We start from the raw sequence: 18,100 nt of genomic DNA, 5'->3' as shown, positions 1-18,100 counted from the left end.
AGGAAATCTCATTGGTTTAAACTTTAGTGGTTGTACAGCAAAACTTAAGTTTGTAAAGACTATCTACAACTTACATTAAAATTTTAGCACAGAATCATAACCGTACAAAATGAAAAGAAAATCCACAGAGGTCACAGCACTCAACACTGCACTGGTGTGAAGAATGACCTAAGTATCCTTCATGAAGATGACAGTGTATCATTCATACCAACAAAACATCCAGTATCTTTTATTGTTGTAATTCTGTATTTGGCTGCAGGGCTCTGGATTTTCTCATTTGGGTGATGAGCCCGGAATGGTGCCCCACGATGCCCCCTCCAAGCCTTGCATTCACACCTCACCCAAGTCAAATAGGCTTCACTCCTCTTTCTAGCTATAAAATCTCTTGTATTATCAAATATATATCTTGCCTATATAAAAACTGTAACTACTGATCTTTATAAAACAGTCATTATTACTTAATGCCTATAAAGATCTACCTCAGATATGTGCCATCTTCATGTTCATGGCTCAGGAGTGTATGGGGCAGAATATCAGCTGGGATATATAGTTATATATATACACCTGTGCTATATATATGTATTTATTATATATATATACATATACACACACATATATATAACTACACTAATTTCCTGCTAAGTGCAATGGATTATACCAGCTGAGGGTCTGATGTGACATGCATAATTATTGTAACTACTTTTCTTCTACTGTTAATAAAAAAAACCAACAAACTAACACAGTTAAGAAAGTGGAAACAGGACATGTAAGAAACACACATTTAAGTCAACAACCTGAAAGGATTTGAATACAGTTCTGGTATGTGATTCACACCAAAAGGCAATTTGCTGAACAATATTTAGGGCACTGTTGTTCACTGCATTATTAGACTTCCTTTCAGTGGGCTGAATCAGGGAAGGAAGTATTTGAGCTCACGTGACCTCCTCCTCTCCTTTTGAATACAAACAGGTATAATTTAGGTCCTCATTTACTGCATCTAAAGTTTCTGATTTAAGATGTCCATCTGCCCCAATCCTTCTATATATTAAATGACAATTTACATCTGAGTTGAATTCCCACTGGAAGTATACTCTGATGAAATCTAAAACCTGATCTAGGAGACATGTCCACATTTCATAAACTGATAAACAGAAATGTTCATGCCTTTATTTTATTGCAAGTGAAGTAACCTTTTTTACAAAAAAAATTTTATTTTTCTTCAAATATTTACTGTAGAAGCATCAGTTCTAAACTGTCTTTGATTTTGCAGGTGTATAGGTGAAAAAGAAAATAACTTTTTTTCCTCAAAGAAATCCATCCTTAATTCTCTATATTATCTTTTTTCCCTTCTTAACATCATACAGTACTTTTTCAAGACATGGACATAAGGACTGCAAATTCAAGACTGACTATTCCCTCTGTTAAGGTAAGAACAAACAGGAAAAAAAGCCCTGCTTAAATGCAAAAAAACCACATATGTTAAAAATATATTTGCAAGTTTCAGCCATTAAGGAATTTGCATCATCAAATCTACCATTAATTCTTTCTTTTCTGCCTTTCAATTGCTAACTTTCAATTGTTATCAGTAGCTTCTACTTATTTATTCTATAATGATATATTTCTTTCTAAAAACTGGTAATTTCGAATTGGAAACATATCTGAATGAAAAAGAAAGTAAAAACAAACATAAACTTCCATGAAACTTTACATGTTTACAGTACTCCAGATTTACCAGGCAACCAGTTACATCCTGAAATCAGAATTGTTCGTCCATATGTATGAGAGGAAAAAAAACAAGAAGCAAAGTAATTGTTGCTCAGAATTTTTCCACAAGGACAGAACCTCATGGCTTCACAACGAATGTTTCACTCATCAGTACATCTGACTCGCTTCATACAAGATTCTGCTATTTCTATATGCAGAACTACAGATTTCTAAATTCCACAAATTGATGACCTAGTAAGGCTAGTAAGCAGAGCATTAAACAATTTGAAGAATATTTCTATTCACCACAAATTTTACATAACCCCTTATAGTTATTAAAAAAACATTAAGTTTACAAAGTAGTGCAATGTCCTGTCAAAAAAAATAAAATTCACCTCAATTTTTTTCTGCTAAGGAAGACTATTTTATGGCATGTTCATTAATGTCTTACATTTTAGTGAATAGATGTTAAATACAAGGAATTCCTTTTAATTGTATTTTATCTTGTTCCATAATTTGAGAAGGCAGGCTTAATTTGCATCCCACAAATAAAGAAAGTTTGGAAAGCAATTCTAGTTACAACTGTGTTTAATTTTTGGCAGCAAGAAAGCTAAATACTGACTACATAGGATAATGATTCTAAAGAGGTCTGGAAAGAGCAATGACAGCATCATGAATGGACATAGAACTCAACATGTGTATTTTAAATCCCTGGTTTTCACTGAGTGGCAATGAACTCTGTATAATCAATCACTCCCCTTATGTGCGTACTAACTGACATATACAACATAACCACAAGTATTCACAAATAATTTTAAACATTTAAGGAAGTTATACCAGCATACTCTAAGAATCCCATTTGACATTATTTTCTGAATAAAAATAAAACAGGAACACTCTGAGTGGTCTAAATCACATACCATCACCCATCTCTACTTTCTACTACGGGGAGTGAGGACATTTAAGCAGCATTACAAGAGGATTTATTACAATCATAAACCCTTGTAAGCATTGTGTTTCCCACGGAAAACAATCTGTCAAAACAAATACTAGGCACACTACAAAAACATCACAATTTTACCACTCATCTGCTATAACATTTACCTGCCTAGCACTGTGCTGTTCTCTGTTAGAAGCACAGAGTGAGGAAGTCAGTATGGGCTTTAGAAACACAAAACAGGAGGGGCAAAAACAAAAACAAAACAAAACAATAAATGCAACACAGTGTGATTACCAGAGCAACTAAGCCAATGGAAATCCATTATCTTAACAAAAAAAACTAAAAAACCCCAAACCACAAACAAACAAAAAACCAAAACAAAAAACCCAACAGAACCAAAAAACTCCCACCCATCTTGTAAACACAAATTGCAAATACATTTGTCCTGCCAAACAGAACAGTTCAAAACCTTTTAGAACCATATGTTGAGTCTGAAAATTCCTTACAATGTGCCAACACACGATGATGGATTTGGAACCCCTAAATAGTATTACTTGTGGAGTAATTTAGGGGCCAAGAAAGGAGAAAGTTGTTTTTACACGCAGCTATTAAGACAATTCTATTGAAAGTTGATCTATGCTATGTAAAGACATTGCCAACAAGCATTTATTTCAACTACAAGATCACTCAAAAAAACGTTGTTTTCATTAATGCATGTAGTTTGACAGAAGAATACTAGGTCTGAAAAAGTCTCTTTCAAACATCTTAAACTTGAGTTACTGCTTAACTTTCACGGCCCCCTCCCTTTTCCTACATTTGCTATTCTTATGTAAACTAGAGAAATCCATATAGAAAAATTCAATCACCTAATACTGTCTAGGCTCAAACCACCCTCCTTGTGCAGACTGCTCCTTTGCTTTGCTACCCACTTTCTACCACTACTTCTAGGTATTTAACATTTTCTTTCCTCCTTTTCAATACTGCTGGAAAAAAGAATAGAGAATCTATCGATTCAAAACATAATATGATTAATGTCTCAGTGACAATAATGCTCCCAATACTTCTTTCCCTTATTGCTGATCTAATCAGCCTTTTCTTTCTCCTACATTCAAATCCATTCTCTTGCCACTAATTTTTCTGTGGATTACATATTAGGTAGTATCTTAAGCAAAGAGATCTCCCCTGTATTTTCATTCTGTGTATACAGTGATATATGAAAAAGAAAAATGCTTCTACCTACCGTGTCATTTCGGCCAAAAAATGTATAGACTGCATACAGATAGTAATCAAAGAGCTGGGACATGAAGTGGATCACATCAAATGCAATCGGTTTCAGAATATTCATCATCTGCATGTATTTCCCTTAAAAATTAAATATAGAAGATCAGTTTCCTCACCACAAGTGCTAAAAAGACAGTGCCAGTTTTACCAAACTCAAAACCAGCTTTACAAAGTGTATTATTTAGCCTTCAACGTTGATTAACAACAACTTAATAATAGTTTACAGATTGGGTGGTTTAAAAACAAAGCTAAAATGATGGCTTAGACACCACAATTGTCTCAAGACTTCTCAAAATGTAGATGTTAAACCATACCAAAATGTCTTCAACCAATCTTGGCCTTCTAGTACCAAATTCAAAATATGCAACTTTCTGGATCCTCTACAAGTTTCAGCTTCATTTAGCTAAAAAATAATAATCTGCTAAAGTAGTCTCTGGCAAATGCTATACAGAGCCACTGAATATTTTATGCATTAGTGTGTTTATATATGCACATATGGATCTTTTTCAAGCAATAGAAAAACACGTTATAAAAATTATATGTCCAAGACTGGATTTTACCCAACAACTCCAGGAATTATGTGCTTCACATTGGTGATATAGCATTTTCTGCTCTCCTTCCTTTTTATCGTATGGTAAGAATCCCAAGTAGTTTTAAGTTTGAAACGTTTCCAGGGGGACAGACTGTGAGTAAAGGACCATGTCAGTACCCTGGCACATCCAGGGAGAAGAATAATTCCTTCTCTTCCTTCCTTGTCTCTGTTGTAACACACTTGACTTGGGTAAATAATTTTTTTTTAAATAATAAAAACCCCCCAACCACAGGACCTTCATATGTTATGTGAATCAAATTGATCATAGGATTTGGACACCAAAAGGGATTTTTTCCTACAGACCTAGCTCATAGGGTCAATAGTTTTCAGTTATTTTTATTTTCCAGCATAGGACATGGCTCTTCAAAGGGTCATAAAAGAAGCATACTTAAAGAAAACCCTGATATTGCAGAGACCCCACATTTCCTGCTGGCTACCTCAAAAATGACATCCTACTTGCCTTTTTAGTGTTTTAAAAACATAAAGAACATATACCAAGCTTTTGGTTACTATAATAAAAGACAGAGAGCAACTTTTGAACCAAAACACAAATGCAGACTACCCAGCATGTAAGATACAGCAGGTCATTTCACAAAATGTCATATTCCAGATGTGTTTTGATGTGACAGATTGGAAAAATTACAGGAAGGTGCTACAACAATTTCTTTTTCTTGTAGTCAGCAACACTCCTTTTCAAGTTAATACTGTGCCCAGTAATAGATATAGAAAATATTGGTTTAATCAGAGAAACTGGGTAACAAAGAAACAAAAGCTAGCTTTTAGTAATGGGGGAGTTACTTGAATTCTTCAAGCAAGTAATTGAGTAGGTCAGCAAGGATAACTAAGTTGAAAAATACATGATACAGCTACATACCTGATAAAATGGTAGAGCACTAGAGTAAGAATCAAGCAACAGCCTGATATTGCTACCTTCCATGTTTCTATCTAATTTAGACTCCCTAATGAATACTATATGACTATGCTCCTGTTTGCTAAGACACGCAAGAATACATTTTATTATTTTTGGAGATTTGACACAGGCTGTAATAATTAATATTTGTCAGTTTAGCCCATTTGTTAACTCTATAATACTTAATTATTTATGCTGAGACCCACAGCATTATGAACAAACTGAAAAGTGGACTTAAAAATTCTATTTGTCTTCTAAAAGGGAAAACCAAATGCACAGTCCAATGTGGAAATTTTTGGAGAAATGATGGCACTGGTACCCTAATTCAAGCGTCACCTTCATCTGTGCTATCTGAATAGTCCGTACTGCCACAGGCTGACTTTTTCCACTTACTCTGTGATAAACACATTTTTAAACTTGCCTGCAATCCAAACACAATATAAGAGTGATAAGTCACATTCTGGACAGTTAAGACTTCCAAGTATCTTTGCAGCTGGCATGAATACTGAAGGTAATCTCTTGGGCAGTGTCTTATGCTTTTCCAAAGGGCTGTGCACTGTACACTGCCCAAGTATTGTCCCTATAAAAATCTTCCGACGCCAAGAACATTTCTCTATTACTACATCACTCAGCTTCTTGACACAACAACTGTTCCAAGAACATTTCCTCCTCGTTGCTCTCTCTAACAGGACACCAGTTTTTAACATCTACACATTTTTACCTACTTGTGCTAAAGTTACTATTTTGGGTTAAAAAGGGATATATAAGAATATTTCCAAATAGCACAAACACACTCCAGATCAATATCAAAATAGAAACTTCCAGAAATACTTGAAAACAACAATTAAAGTTTCAGCAACTGAAAGTAGCTTGAATTTCTAGAGGCTCTAGATAGCTAAAACTGCTGAACATTTGCCAGATTTCTTTTGAAGTATTTCTTGCAGAACTCCTTCTGTCCTTAGGGATAGCAAGTAGAATGTATTCTTTAAGACTAATCTATATAAAATTGAGGCACCTCACAAATTAGCACACACAAATCTTTGCCAATAAATCTTTAGCAAGTCAACATGGCAAAGTGACCTTTAAACTAGGAAAGATTGGGTAAGGGGAGAGTTATAGTGACCACGCATGCAGCAAAATAAGGTTTAAGTGGGAATACCTCCAGCAAGTACAAGCAGCCAAAGACATGAGTATAAGACAGGACTATGGGACATCCCCTTGCACTCCCACGGGGATACTCAAACACCTCTGTGAAGTGCCTGTCCACCAAAGTACACAGCGTAGGGAACAAACAGGAGGAATGTTGGGATAGCTTGAATGACTGGAGTATCATCATGAAGGGCTACATGCTGTTTAGGAAAGACAGACCTGGAAAGCACGGTGGTGGAGTTGCCCTATATGTGAGGCAGCACACGTATGCAACGTACCAAGCTGTGTCTTGGGGTGGATGATGAGTCAGTCGAGAGCTTAAGTGTTAGGGTAACAGGGCAGACTAGTAAGGGTGACACTGTCAGGGGTGTTTGCTACAGGCCACCTGATCAGGAGAAGGAAGTGGATGAAGTCTTTAACAGACAAGTAGAAGTAGCCTCATGGTCACAGGCCCTGGTTCTCACAGGGGACTTCAATCATCCTGACATCTGCTAGAAGAACAAAACAGCAAAGCACAAACAGTAAAGCACTGACAACTGACAGCGACGGTGAAAGATGCCAATGCAGAATGGTGTGTTGCTCAACCTTATGCTAATGAACAAGGAAGGCCTTGTTAGAGGTGTGAAGTTTGGGGACAGCCTTGGCTACAGTGACTATGAGATTGTGGAGTTCGGTATCCTGCATGAAGGAAGCAGGACAGCAAGCAAAATTGCAACCCTGGACTTCTGGAGAGTTAACTTTAGCTTCTTGGGGATCTTTTTGGAAGAATCCCATGGGGACCGGCCCTGCAGGAAAAAAGTGTCCAAGAGAGATGGTCAATATTCAAGCACCACTTCCTCCAGGCTCAAGAATGGTGCATCCTGATGAGCAAGAAATTAGGCAGAGAGGGCAAGAGAAGAGCATGGATGAACAAGGAACATGTGTAAAAACTCAGTAATAAGCAGGAGATATAAAGGAGGTGGAAGCAAGGACAGGCCACTTGGAACGAATACAGAGATGTTGTCGGAGTGAGTAGTAGTAAGATAAGAAAAGCCAAGGCCCACCTGGAATTAAATCTGGTCAAGAACATGAAGGACAACAAGAAGGGCTTCTTCAAATACATCAATGACAAAAGGCCTGCTACTAAATGGAGAAGTAATCCTGGTGAGGGGACGCAGAAAAGGCTGATATATCAAATGCCTTCTGTCATCAGTCTTCAATGACAAGACCACCCCTCGGGAGTCTCAGACCCAGGGGACCAGGAAAAAGGATTGGTGGAAGGAAGACATACATTAAGAGCTAAGATGCCACTTTGAAGTGCAAATTCCATTGTAGCTAAGTCATTCTGAAAGACTATGTGATTTAAGGTTCTTTATGTCAAGTGAGGATCTGTTATGTGACCAATCACTCACTTCAGCTATCGACTTCTGCTGTGAGAAGCATGTTTGTCATCACCATTATTATTTTCTCATAAGATAATGGGGTTTAAAGAAAGCAAAATCTAAGAATTTGTCCTCAAAACCCATTCTTAACACATGCAAAAATGAGGCTGAAAAAGCATTAAAACCCTTCAACATAAGAAATACCCACTAACCTATTTCTTAGGTCAGAATGATATTAATTAAGAGATCACTGAATCAATATACATAATGACAGTCATTAATTATTCTTGTTGATATATAGCGCTTAGACAAAATATTCCATACAAATTTAACACAAGTTTACTCCTCCTTTACATTTTAAGTCAACATGCAATGGCTTGATAGGAAAAATTAACCTTATAAATTAGTCTAATGGCTACTTTATACTAGAAAGAGAAATAATTACCTTAGATTATTAACGCGAGAGAAATCTGATGAATTGTTCACTTGAAATTCAAACACAATTGTAGCAGCTCCCACTTCAATTATACATTAGTAACTCATTTATGTAGTTTATAAATATTAAGCTACGTTTTTTTTTATTCATCTAGCTTCCATACAAAGCATACAGCACATAGAAATAGTTCAAAATGGTTAACAAACACTGTCATACTCATTCAGTGGGTACTACTACATTCATAAAAAGTAAGGCAATGATTTCTGTTACTTGACTGGGCAACTTAAATCTGTATCTTCATCATTATGACTGAAAAACAGCAAAGAAAAACATATTCAAGAGGGAAAATAGTCATCCAAATAACTACTGATCTACTGTTTTAACTTTTAGGGTGCAAAATTAAGATAAATGTAACAGAAGTGAACTGTACCAGACTAAGGTACATGATTTTCTAGACAAAAGACACAGTACATTTCACTATCTGGGATTTAGTGAAAGTATTAATTTAAAAATATTGCACAGTAAATAAGTGAACCTAGAGTGTGTTGAAAAGGGAAGTAACTGAAAAAGCTACTAGTGGAGCTCCCAGCAATAGGCCATTTCTTTAATATTGTCATTAATTACTCTGGCACAAAAATGAGAGTGATAATAGAAAAAAATAAAGGGGCACCATCAAAACAGAAAAGAACTGACATATGTACAGGAGTACTTGATGACAGTTGTAATAAAAACTGGATGAAATCCAGTAGCACAAATTGTAAATCTATGCATTTAGGGGACAATTAAAAACACGCATCTTTCTACTATAAGCTAGCAGCTTTTCTCTTGGAAAAAACTGGGAAAGTGAAGGATCTGCTGGCTGTACAAGGTCGTTACACATGAATTGAACTGCCAGTACAAGGAAGCTGTAAGAAATCAAAAGAGGTGCAAAATGGAAGGAGCTTGTGACCATGATGCAATGACAGAAAAATTAGAGAATGCAGGAAGATCTCATCCAAAGTATTGCACATGATTTTGGTAATATTATAAAAGGAACAGAAAATTTAAGTTTCTAGTGGATAAATACAGAGGATGCTAAAAATCTTGGCACATTGTTTAGCAAATCAAAGACTGAGAAGAAATAGGATTGCTTTCTGTAAGCACTACACATCAAAAAACAAGACGATCCGTTAATCCTGAAAGTTTCTTTTGTCCTAAGATCAAGCCAGCAGAAAATAGGTGGATTTTTTTTTTTTTATCTATACGTTTCTGGAATAGAATTCCTATTAGAATGAGTGGTGGGAACAGAAATATTTTTAAGCTCAAGCTCAAAACAAGCATATTTACAAGCAGTGTTAAATGACATCTTCCTCCTGCACGAGGTCCCTTTCTAATTCCATGCTATAAATAGCACTACTATCACTCATTACAAAAACAACATAAAACACCCCAAACAGCAGAAAAATTGAAAATTAATAATAATTCCAGAAGGAGAAAAAAGTATATATATGATCTTTAAAAATAATGTTTAATTTTGGGGTTATGAACATAATCCACAAATAGAAAGACTCCTCACATAAAATTGGAAAACTACAACTACTGCTTCACCTACTTGTACAATGTTTTATGGCAGGGACAGAGGATGGAGTTTGCATGGAAGTGCCATGAGCAGTTTCCAGATTCAATCCTAAATTTTCTTAGAGCAAAACCTTATAGTAGAAGGCAGCAAACAAATCTCTCCAACCTAAGCCACAGATCAATGCCAGAAAAGTCACAACAGAATGAACTCTCATTTCAGGTCTCTATGGTAAATGCTCAAGTGAAAAAAAATGTTTTAGCAAACCTACAAAAAAGGTTTAGAAAATTAATTCCCAACTCTCATGCTGCCCTCAAAGACAGCAAAAGGTACTAACCAGGTGTTGGAGTAACCTCTTTTAAAAGGGCTTACTCTGAAGTGCAACAATCATTTTCAAGCACATAAACATTGAAGACAAACGTCATAAATGTAACACATACAGAATTCCTCTCTCTTCTGCCTACTCAGATAAATTTAGCAGTTATTTCCCCTTCTCTATAAATAAAACAGAAGCCAGTAGCAGAAAATTGCTATTGTACAATTATCCAGATCATCCCACAGAAGGCATGATCACGAAAAATCAATCCCATCACATCTAGAACTGGAGGCCAGTGTTGACATAGACAAGTTTGGCAAGAAAAGACTTCAAGAAGTGGGCTAGTGCAACCTCCAGCTCAGAGCAGGTCTAAAGAGATGAGGCTGCTCAGCAGCCTGTTCAGTCACATCTTGATCACCTCCAAGGACAGAGATTCCCTAAACTCCCTAAGGATTACTAGGATGTATGAGAGGGCTCTTTTCTTCTAGTTGATTACCCTGTAGTAAAAACAGTTATTCTGAGTATGAGGATTTGAGTAATGAAATGGAAAAAAAACCCCCAGTCTTAAAGTTCTTACTTTTGCAACTATTCTACTTTAAAATAAAGCATTTAATAAAATACATCAAGCAACATAGAGCATTCATCTTTTTGCTTGCTATCTCCACTCTTCTAACACATTCAATCTTTTAGACAAATAAACTACCATTATAGGTTAAAACCAACATATGCATGCAGATTAATCTTCCAGTTAAAAATAACTCACAAGATATAAGCAAATTTGTCTATTTAATTTAAAATATTTGTTTAGTGCTTTATTTCTATTTTATTAACGTTTTCAAAGAGTAGAAATAGAGCCCAACTAGGCATATTTTTCAGGGCCTTAAATATCATTCAACATATTTGCTATAATCCATAATTTTGCACAAAAATCAAAAACAATTATTCTACATACCAACAAGCCTTATTACATTCAGTGTAGTGTTTGTTAGAATAGGTGCATTCACTTTATTGAGGTTATAATCTGATCTCTTTCTGCTCCTCAGAGTTTCTCGAGAAACACTTGAAAGAAAACAAAACAAAACACACCATATGTGAAAACATTCAAAGATATAAAAACAAAATTTAGTGGAAAATGTATTATTCCTCCCCCTTTCTTTCACATGACAGTATGTCTTCCAGTGCAGTATTTTATTTATGCCAAAGCACAACTGTGTTAGGATTCTAATATTTAGAGAGAAGCCTGATCTAATTTACATAGAATTGTGCTGGAGAAAGGAATTTTTGACTTTTATTTTAATGCTGGAGCTCTGCAGGCCTCTGTCTTGCCTCAACAGTCATTTTAATCACTCTGACTGAAATTCATAATTCATAAAGAGAATAAAAACAACACAAGTCACAACAAAAAGAGGCAGATTAGTCACCTACAGCTGAAAGTTACTATCTAGAAACAGAAGTAATATTGAGGAAGGTTAAACTAAAAAAGTCATTAAATTTTTCATAAATGTAATGCCTGAAGGAAACAGGAAGTTAGACTTGATGATATTTATCCAACTAGAGACATTTTCATTTTCTACAAGAGAAACCTTCTACCAGCTGCCATACCTCAAAATTATATTCTTAGAAAAATTTCAATTTCACAGCACAAACCTATGGACAGCAACCCTTGTACATTACTCTGCTCTGACCCAAGTGATGGCATTCTAGCTGTCCTGTAAACCCTACATAAAAAAATGTTAGCCTGCTTCACAAAGTCTGAATGTACATCCAAGTTGTACAGAGTCCTAGACAGAAACTTGTTTTCAGATCCTTTTAAAGGATACGAGGTTGGCTTTGCTTATATGAATATATATAAATAAAATACTTCTGTATATACATCAGAATAGAATATGTATATTCATTTATATATCTACGTGTGTATTCTTAAAGAAAAAGAGAATTCAAAATTACTGCCTTCAAGCTATGGAAGAATCTATTTTTTTTTCTTAACCTGAAGAAGTTTACTGTTCTGCAGAAGCAGAAGCCCAAAACTCAAACCACTTGTCTGTGAACAACTGCTTTTGACACAACAGAAATTACACATATACACAACAGCTGCTATAGAAGAACCTTCAGTTAACATCTAATCCTTACTAATCAGTTTTCCACTACCTGCTTCAGAGAGCCTTTATATGCTTTCAAAATGTTCCTTTCTTCAGGTTTTGTCTGCAATAATGATGAGAGGTTTAATGCTCCTCCCCGTTCTGGAGATCTAAGTGCTGAGCCTGCTAACTATGCAGGCAGCATAATGATTATTCGATTATTATTCCACTGTTGTAGATTACACAAACTGAACTAATTAGAATACTGAGATGAAAAGCAGGTAAATTATACCAAGGATGCACACGGCCTACTTACCTTTTTATCGGGGCATCTCCTGTCTGCTCATCCACATAATCTCTTTTCAACTCTTCAGGAACATCACTGTCGCTATCATACTCCTGATATGCACTTTTTTCTTGCTCATCTGATTCATACTGTTAAGAAAAAAAAAGAAAATAATAAATTGACTGCGATTATTTTTCTCATAATATTGTCACTCATTTAATGTTGCACTTTGGTCACTTTTTGGCTTTTACCTTGATTGCAATACAAATAACTTTGCTGGGTGAAAGGCTGCTGACATGTTCTTTAAAAATGCAGCAGGCAAATTATATTATGTTGATTGAGTAAATATTTGCATCATTCTATTTCAGCTACCGATAGTTTGCTTTGCTTTCTAGTTGATGTACAAAGTACCCACATATTTGAGCTTTTATTATTTGCTTTATAATCTGAAAAAAAAAGGGTAATAAATCCTCAAAATTCATCTATACAGTGGCAGTAAAACAAACAAAGAAAAAAAACCCGGCACTGCATAATACTTAATTATTTTTGCAAGAAGAAAAAAACTATTGCTTCACAAAAATACTTGTTTATATTGTACACATTTAATTAGGAAAAGAAAACAAAACAAATAAAAAAAAACTTGCAGTCTTTTTGCACAACTCCAGAACGCACCTGCACTTGAAGAGAGACTTGAAGAGAGAGACTTTTCCTTAACACATACATTGCTTTGAAGCCACTTTATACACACAGTCAATAGTGACACAGGTAACCTGCTGGCTCCAGGATCCTTAAGAAATGGCAGCCAAAACACACTAGGACGTATTTTTTCAGTCATGCATGCCCTAGCCCCAAGTTGCTGAGACTTTTAAAGGTTAGCACTATGAAAGCACTATGTTATAAATGCAAGAACCCCACAGTACAAACAAATTAAAAACAAAAACAGCCCCAGTGGAAAAAAAATAATGTAGTACGAGACACTCAAGAGAAATGTTCAGACCATTAGTATTCCCAGGCAAAATATCTGCCTCATGAACATTTTAGACAAAGGAAAGTTGTAATGAAAGCAGCTCAGTTTATTTCAAAAATGAGCCTTGACTAAGAGCAAAAAGAACCACAGTTTAACTAACTTGGCTGGAACATCAGCACAGAGAATTACCACCACTTATTATGCATTAATATATAATAAATGATGTGCTGATTCAATTAAAATCCAGTGAGAGTAGAACAATAAATTGACTAAAAACTGTTAACTATAATTCCTATTGATGTAAGAATCTGACAGTTGACATTAATTAACTGTTTTAACATCATAGACTAAGACCTATTTTGAGAATTTTTTTTTTTTTTTTTAACTTGGAAAAATACTTTATTAAGTTTCCTCAATCTAATGCTATTAATGATCTGGAAAAGCTATTTATGAGATAAATGCATCTGTATTTTAAAGTATGCATTAACTCACAAAAATTAAATAGTGACCTCAACCTGAAGAGACCTTATAAATCTATTTTGAACATGCACAGTCTGCAGTAAAGTTTAAAGTGCAAAAATGAATTCAGACATCTTGTAGCAATAATCAGTCACAAGTGTTTAGGCAATCCACTCAAACCAACCCATAGGCAGTGGTAAGATTGATCAAAGTTGAAGAGTGTTTCAATACTGGAAGTTAACTGTATCACGACAAAGACATTTTAAGAAGCTACAGAAAAGAGACAAAGCACCTCACTGACGCTCAAGATACACAGCTGAGGTGACCGCGTCCAGTGGCAACAACTAAGAACTTTAAAAGACTTTAAAATTCTCAAAAAAAGTCCTGACAGTTCTTCCCACCCTACAGATAAACTGACAAGTAAATTAACTGTTTATGTCCCTATCATGCTACTTCTTTCTATATTTGGTAATATGCCTGCATTCTCTGGAAACAAAATTTTGCAACCTCCATTTGAAATAATTCCAATTTTCAGTGCTAAAATGTGCCTCCACCTTAACTGGTCAGCCAAGACACTGAAACACAAAACCTCCGTAAAAATTTTATCCTACATTGTCTAAGCAGGTTATTTATCTTTCTATGTCAAGAATAACAAAACAGGTGTACCTTCTACTTTTTAAATAGGAGTCCTTTCTGTGTCAGCACTTTGGAACAACAGTCGTGAGAGACTGAAACGTTACAGGTTAATGGCACAAACAATCCGCAATTGGCAAGAACAGCAGGTGCTCTGCTGAGGCCAGGTTTGCACACCCCAGCTGTGTGGTGACAAAACCTCTGATCTACATAAGACAGAGGGGGTGCACACCCACCACCAGAGCATGACCACAACAAACCAGCCTTTGTTTAGCAACAAGCCGTTTTTTGAGCCAGATAAGGGAAAAGGCCAATAATAAGCAGATCCTGCGAGATAGGATAATGCTTTTTATCATGCCAATGTCCTTCCCATGAGGAGGTATCACATAAGCCTTAAGGTATTCACCCCTTCTGATAAGGCATAGCTGGCTCAACTAAGCAGGGCCAAATAGCAGTCAGGTCATTTAGAAGGGGCCACAAACCATTGAAGACCCCCAAAGTGCCCCCAGACTCATTTCTGGGGCCTTCCACCAAAGAACTGCATATGATCCAGAGTGTTGTAGCAGACAGTGTAAAACACCCCCCCAGGGGAGGTACCTGGGTGCTCCTCCCTGAATGTGAATGTCTATTAACCCAGTGAACTTTATGTTTGGTGGGTTTCACTCAGCCCCAGCAGATCAAGACTGTGACCATCACTTTGACCAATGGACACTGAAATTGCAAAAATCAAGTCTCGATTGGATCCACAAGTGATGTTATCTTTCCACTATCTACTCTTACCCTTTCCGTCTTTCTTTTCATTGTATGTTTTCTTAAATTATAACTTGATACTTTTATATTGTTATATTACTATAGATAATAACATGCTAGATAAAACTGCTACATACCTCATTTCCACTGAAACCAAATTGTTCTAAAGTAAACCTGCCATGTATATGTATGTATAAACACCAATCATTCAGTGGTGTTTCACTCTAATCCATCCCAAGGGATCTATTAACAAGAACCTCAGTTAACCCTGCCTCTGGAATAGTAACAGAGAGAGAAGATTAAAAATGTCAAAATGGAAAGTAGGATGGTCATCTGTAGAGTATAGTCACCTCAGTCACAAAATACCTTCATTCCAATACCGGCCCTGGTAGATGTCCTGTACACCTACTGACAAGTTAATTAACCTGTCCTGTGCCTCCATTCACAGAGATAAATTTCTGTCTGATTTACATTTATGTTTTGTAACTCACGAAGGTTGCAAAGAGTGCCAGAAAGACCTGCAGGACCACTACCTCTCATAAGCCTGCAGTGTCTGTGCCAGATGGCACCAGAAGTGGGATGCTGTAAGAGACTTCAAGCACTACTACTTCTGAAAAAAGGTTCATCTTTGGAGGAAAGAGGGAAAAGATAACATACAGCTGAAGTCAGAAGAAGGTATTACAAGGAGCTACTGGAGAGAGTCCAGTGGAGGGCCACAAACATGATTAGGGGTCTCTCTTATGAGGAGACACGGCAGGAACTGGGCCTGTTTAGTCTGGAGAAGACAGAGAGGGGATCTCATCAATGCATATAAACATCTCAAAGGCAGGTGCCAAGAGGATGGTGCCAGGCTCTTTTCAGTGGTGCCCAGCAACAGGACGAGGGGCAATGGCCATAAACTAAAACACAAGAAGTTTTACCTCAACATGAGGAAGTGTCAGAGAACTGGATCAGGCTGCCCAGGGAAGTCATGGAGTCTCCCTCTCAGGGACATTCAAAACCCACCTGGACACATTCCTGCTCCAGGTACCCTGCCTTGGCAAGGAGGCTGGACTAGATGATCTCTTCCAACACTAACAATTCACTATTCTGTGATTCTTTTTTACTGATAGAAGACTGCTTGGCAGCAATGTGACACTTCATGCTGGCAAAAGCCAACAAAACAGTGTCTCCAACATATTCATGAGCATTTGCTATTTAGTTTTTTCATCAAATAATTTCATGCTTGTAAAAGCAAAAGCTTAGCACAGAGTAAGACAATGTCTTTTAAATTTTTCTTGAAGCTAGGAGAAACAGATTTCTGCAGCATAAAATGTTAGAAATGGAAAGACCAAAGAAGGTCTGCTCTAACTTGTTTGCAGTTTTCATATCTCATACAAATGTGCAGATAGAAATAAAAATACCTCAACATATCCACAGTCAAGAAATGAAGACAATTCTAGCGTTCTACAAGTGTATGTGCTTACAAGTCACTAAACAAAAAATATGGGAACAATGTAGGCTCTCATTTACTAGCAGCAACCTGCAAGGTACCAGAGGAGTTTGAAATCACTAACCAGCAATTATTCTTTTTTGTTCTTGAGATGTTATCCAGTCTCAGTAGCACAAGTTAAGCTCAAGAAAACATTATTCATCAAAGGGATAAACAAGAACAAAAGCTTTAACAAAAACATGCTAAAGTAGTGTTTAACAGAATGGTACAAAGCTTTACTTTAAAACACTTTTGATCACTTCTAGATTTTGACAGACTTCTGAAAAAACCCACACAGTTGTTGTTCAGTTTTATAGAAGAACTCACAATAAAGAGAGTGTCCTGAGCATTTAAATTACAACTAAAAATGACGTAACGAACATCAGAAAATCCATGGCAAATCACGTAGGTGTGAACAAGTACAACAAAAGGAGCAACCCACAATGATTCTTTCCTATGAAGCCAGAAAGCAAGTCCTAAAATGATAAAATTATCTCCACATAGAAAGCTAACTTAAACCCCTGGAGAAGTACTAATTTAGGTGGAACATGTCTTGCTAACCTTCAGGAACACTTGACTTCAGTGGAAAAGTGCTGATTCAGTGCAAAACAAACTGAACTTTAAACAGGATGCCTGGCTTTCCGGCACGTGTAAAAGCAAAGCAGCACAGTACTGCAGGCAACAGATTCTTGTACTAAGACACTTTGCTATCATTGCTACACAAAATAAATCATAATTTACTGAAAGCACCATTTGCTTTTAATTTTTTTTTCTTTTTTCCTGAAACACTCCATACCCCATTGGAAGCTAACACGTCTTCTGTCTCATCATCTTTGCTGTCGGCCTGAATTTCAAAGGGGTTTCCTCCGTTACAGTACTGCTCGAACAACGTTACCGTTGATGAAATCGCTGAGGCGGGTTGCTTACTCGGTGACACGGATGGGGACCGTGACTGCTCCATGAACTTAAACTCCTAGCAATAGAAATAAATTACAATTTTAATCAGGCATTTTCAATATTATTATGACTCCAGTTCCATAAAAACAGAGGATAACAACAAACCTGTGGACGATTAACTTTTAGCCAAAGTTTGCTGCTTATTTAAACATGCTTTTCAAGCTGGCTCAAGCTAATCTTGAAAGTGGCAACCTTACACTGCTTGTCTTTGTAATTTTAGCAGTTTTCTGCTACGACATGCAATACATCTGCATT

The 18,100-nt window shown here is 36.3% G+C and overlaps 1 protein-coding gene across 1 annotated transcript in view; it reads right to left on the bottom strand.

Moving 5' to 3' along the window:
• Positions 1 to 18,100, bottom strand: part of VPS50 (VPS50 subunit of EARP/GARPII complex) — an 86,110-nt gene that overhangs the window by 23,415 nt on the left and 44,595 nt on the right. The window contains exons 18-21 of the mRNA XM_069006834.1: positions 17,685 to 17,861; positions 12,639 to 12,757; positions 11,197 to 11,303; positions 3,885 to 4,006 (exon numbers count right to left, since the gene is read on the bottom strand). Coding sequence (XP_068862935.1) covers positions 3,885 to 4,006; positions 11,197 to 11,303; positions 12,639 to 12,757; positions 17,685 to 17,861 — 525 coding nt within the window. The remainder of the gene's footprint in view (positions 1 to 3,884; positions 4,007 to 11,196; positions 11,304 to 12,638; positions 12,758 to 17,684; positions 17,862 to 18,100) is intronic.

This window comes from Aphelocoma coerulescens, chromosome 2, assembly GCF_041296385.1.
Source record: "Aphelocoma coerulescens isolate FSJ_1873_10779 chromosome 2, UR_Acoe_1.0, whole genome shotgun sequence".
Lineage (NCBI taxonomy): Eukaryota > Metazoa > Chordata > Aves > Passeriformes > Corvidae > Aphelocoma > Aphelocoma coerulescens.
This window is presented reverse-complemented; position numbering and strand designations above follow the sequence as displayed.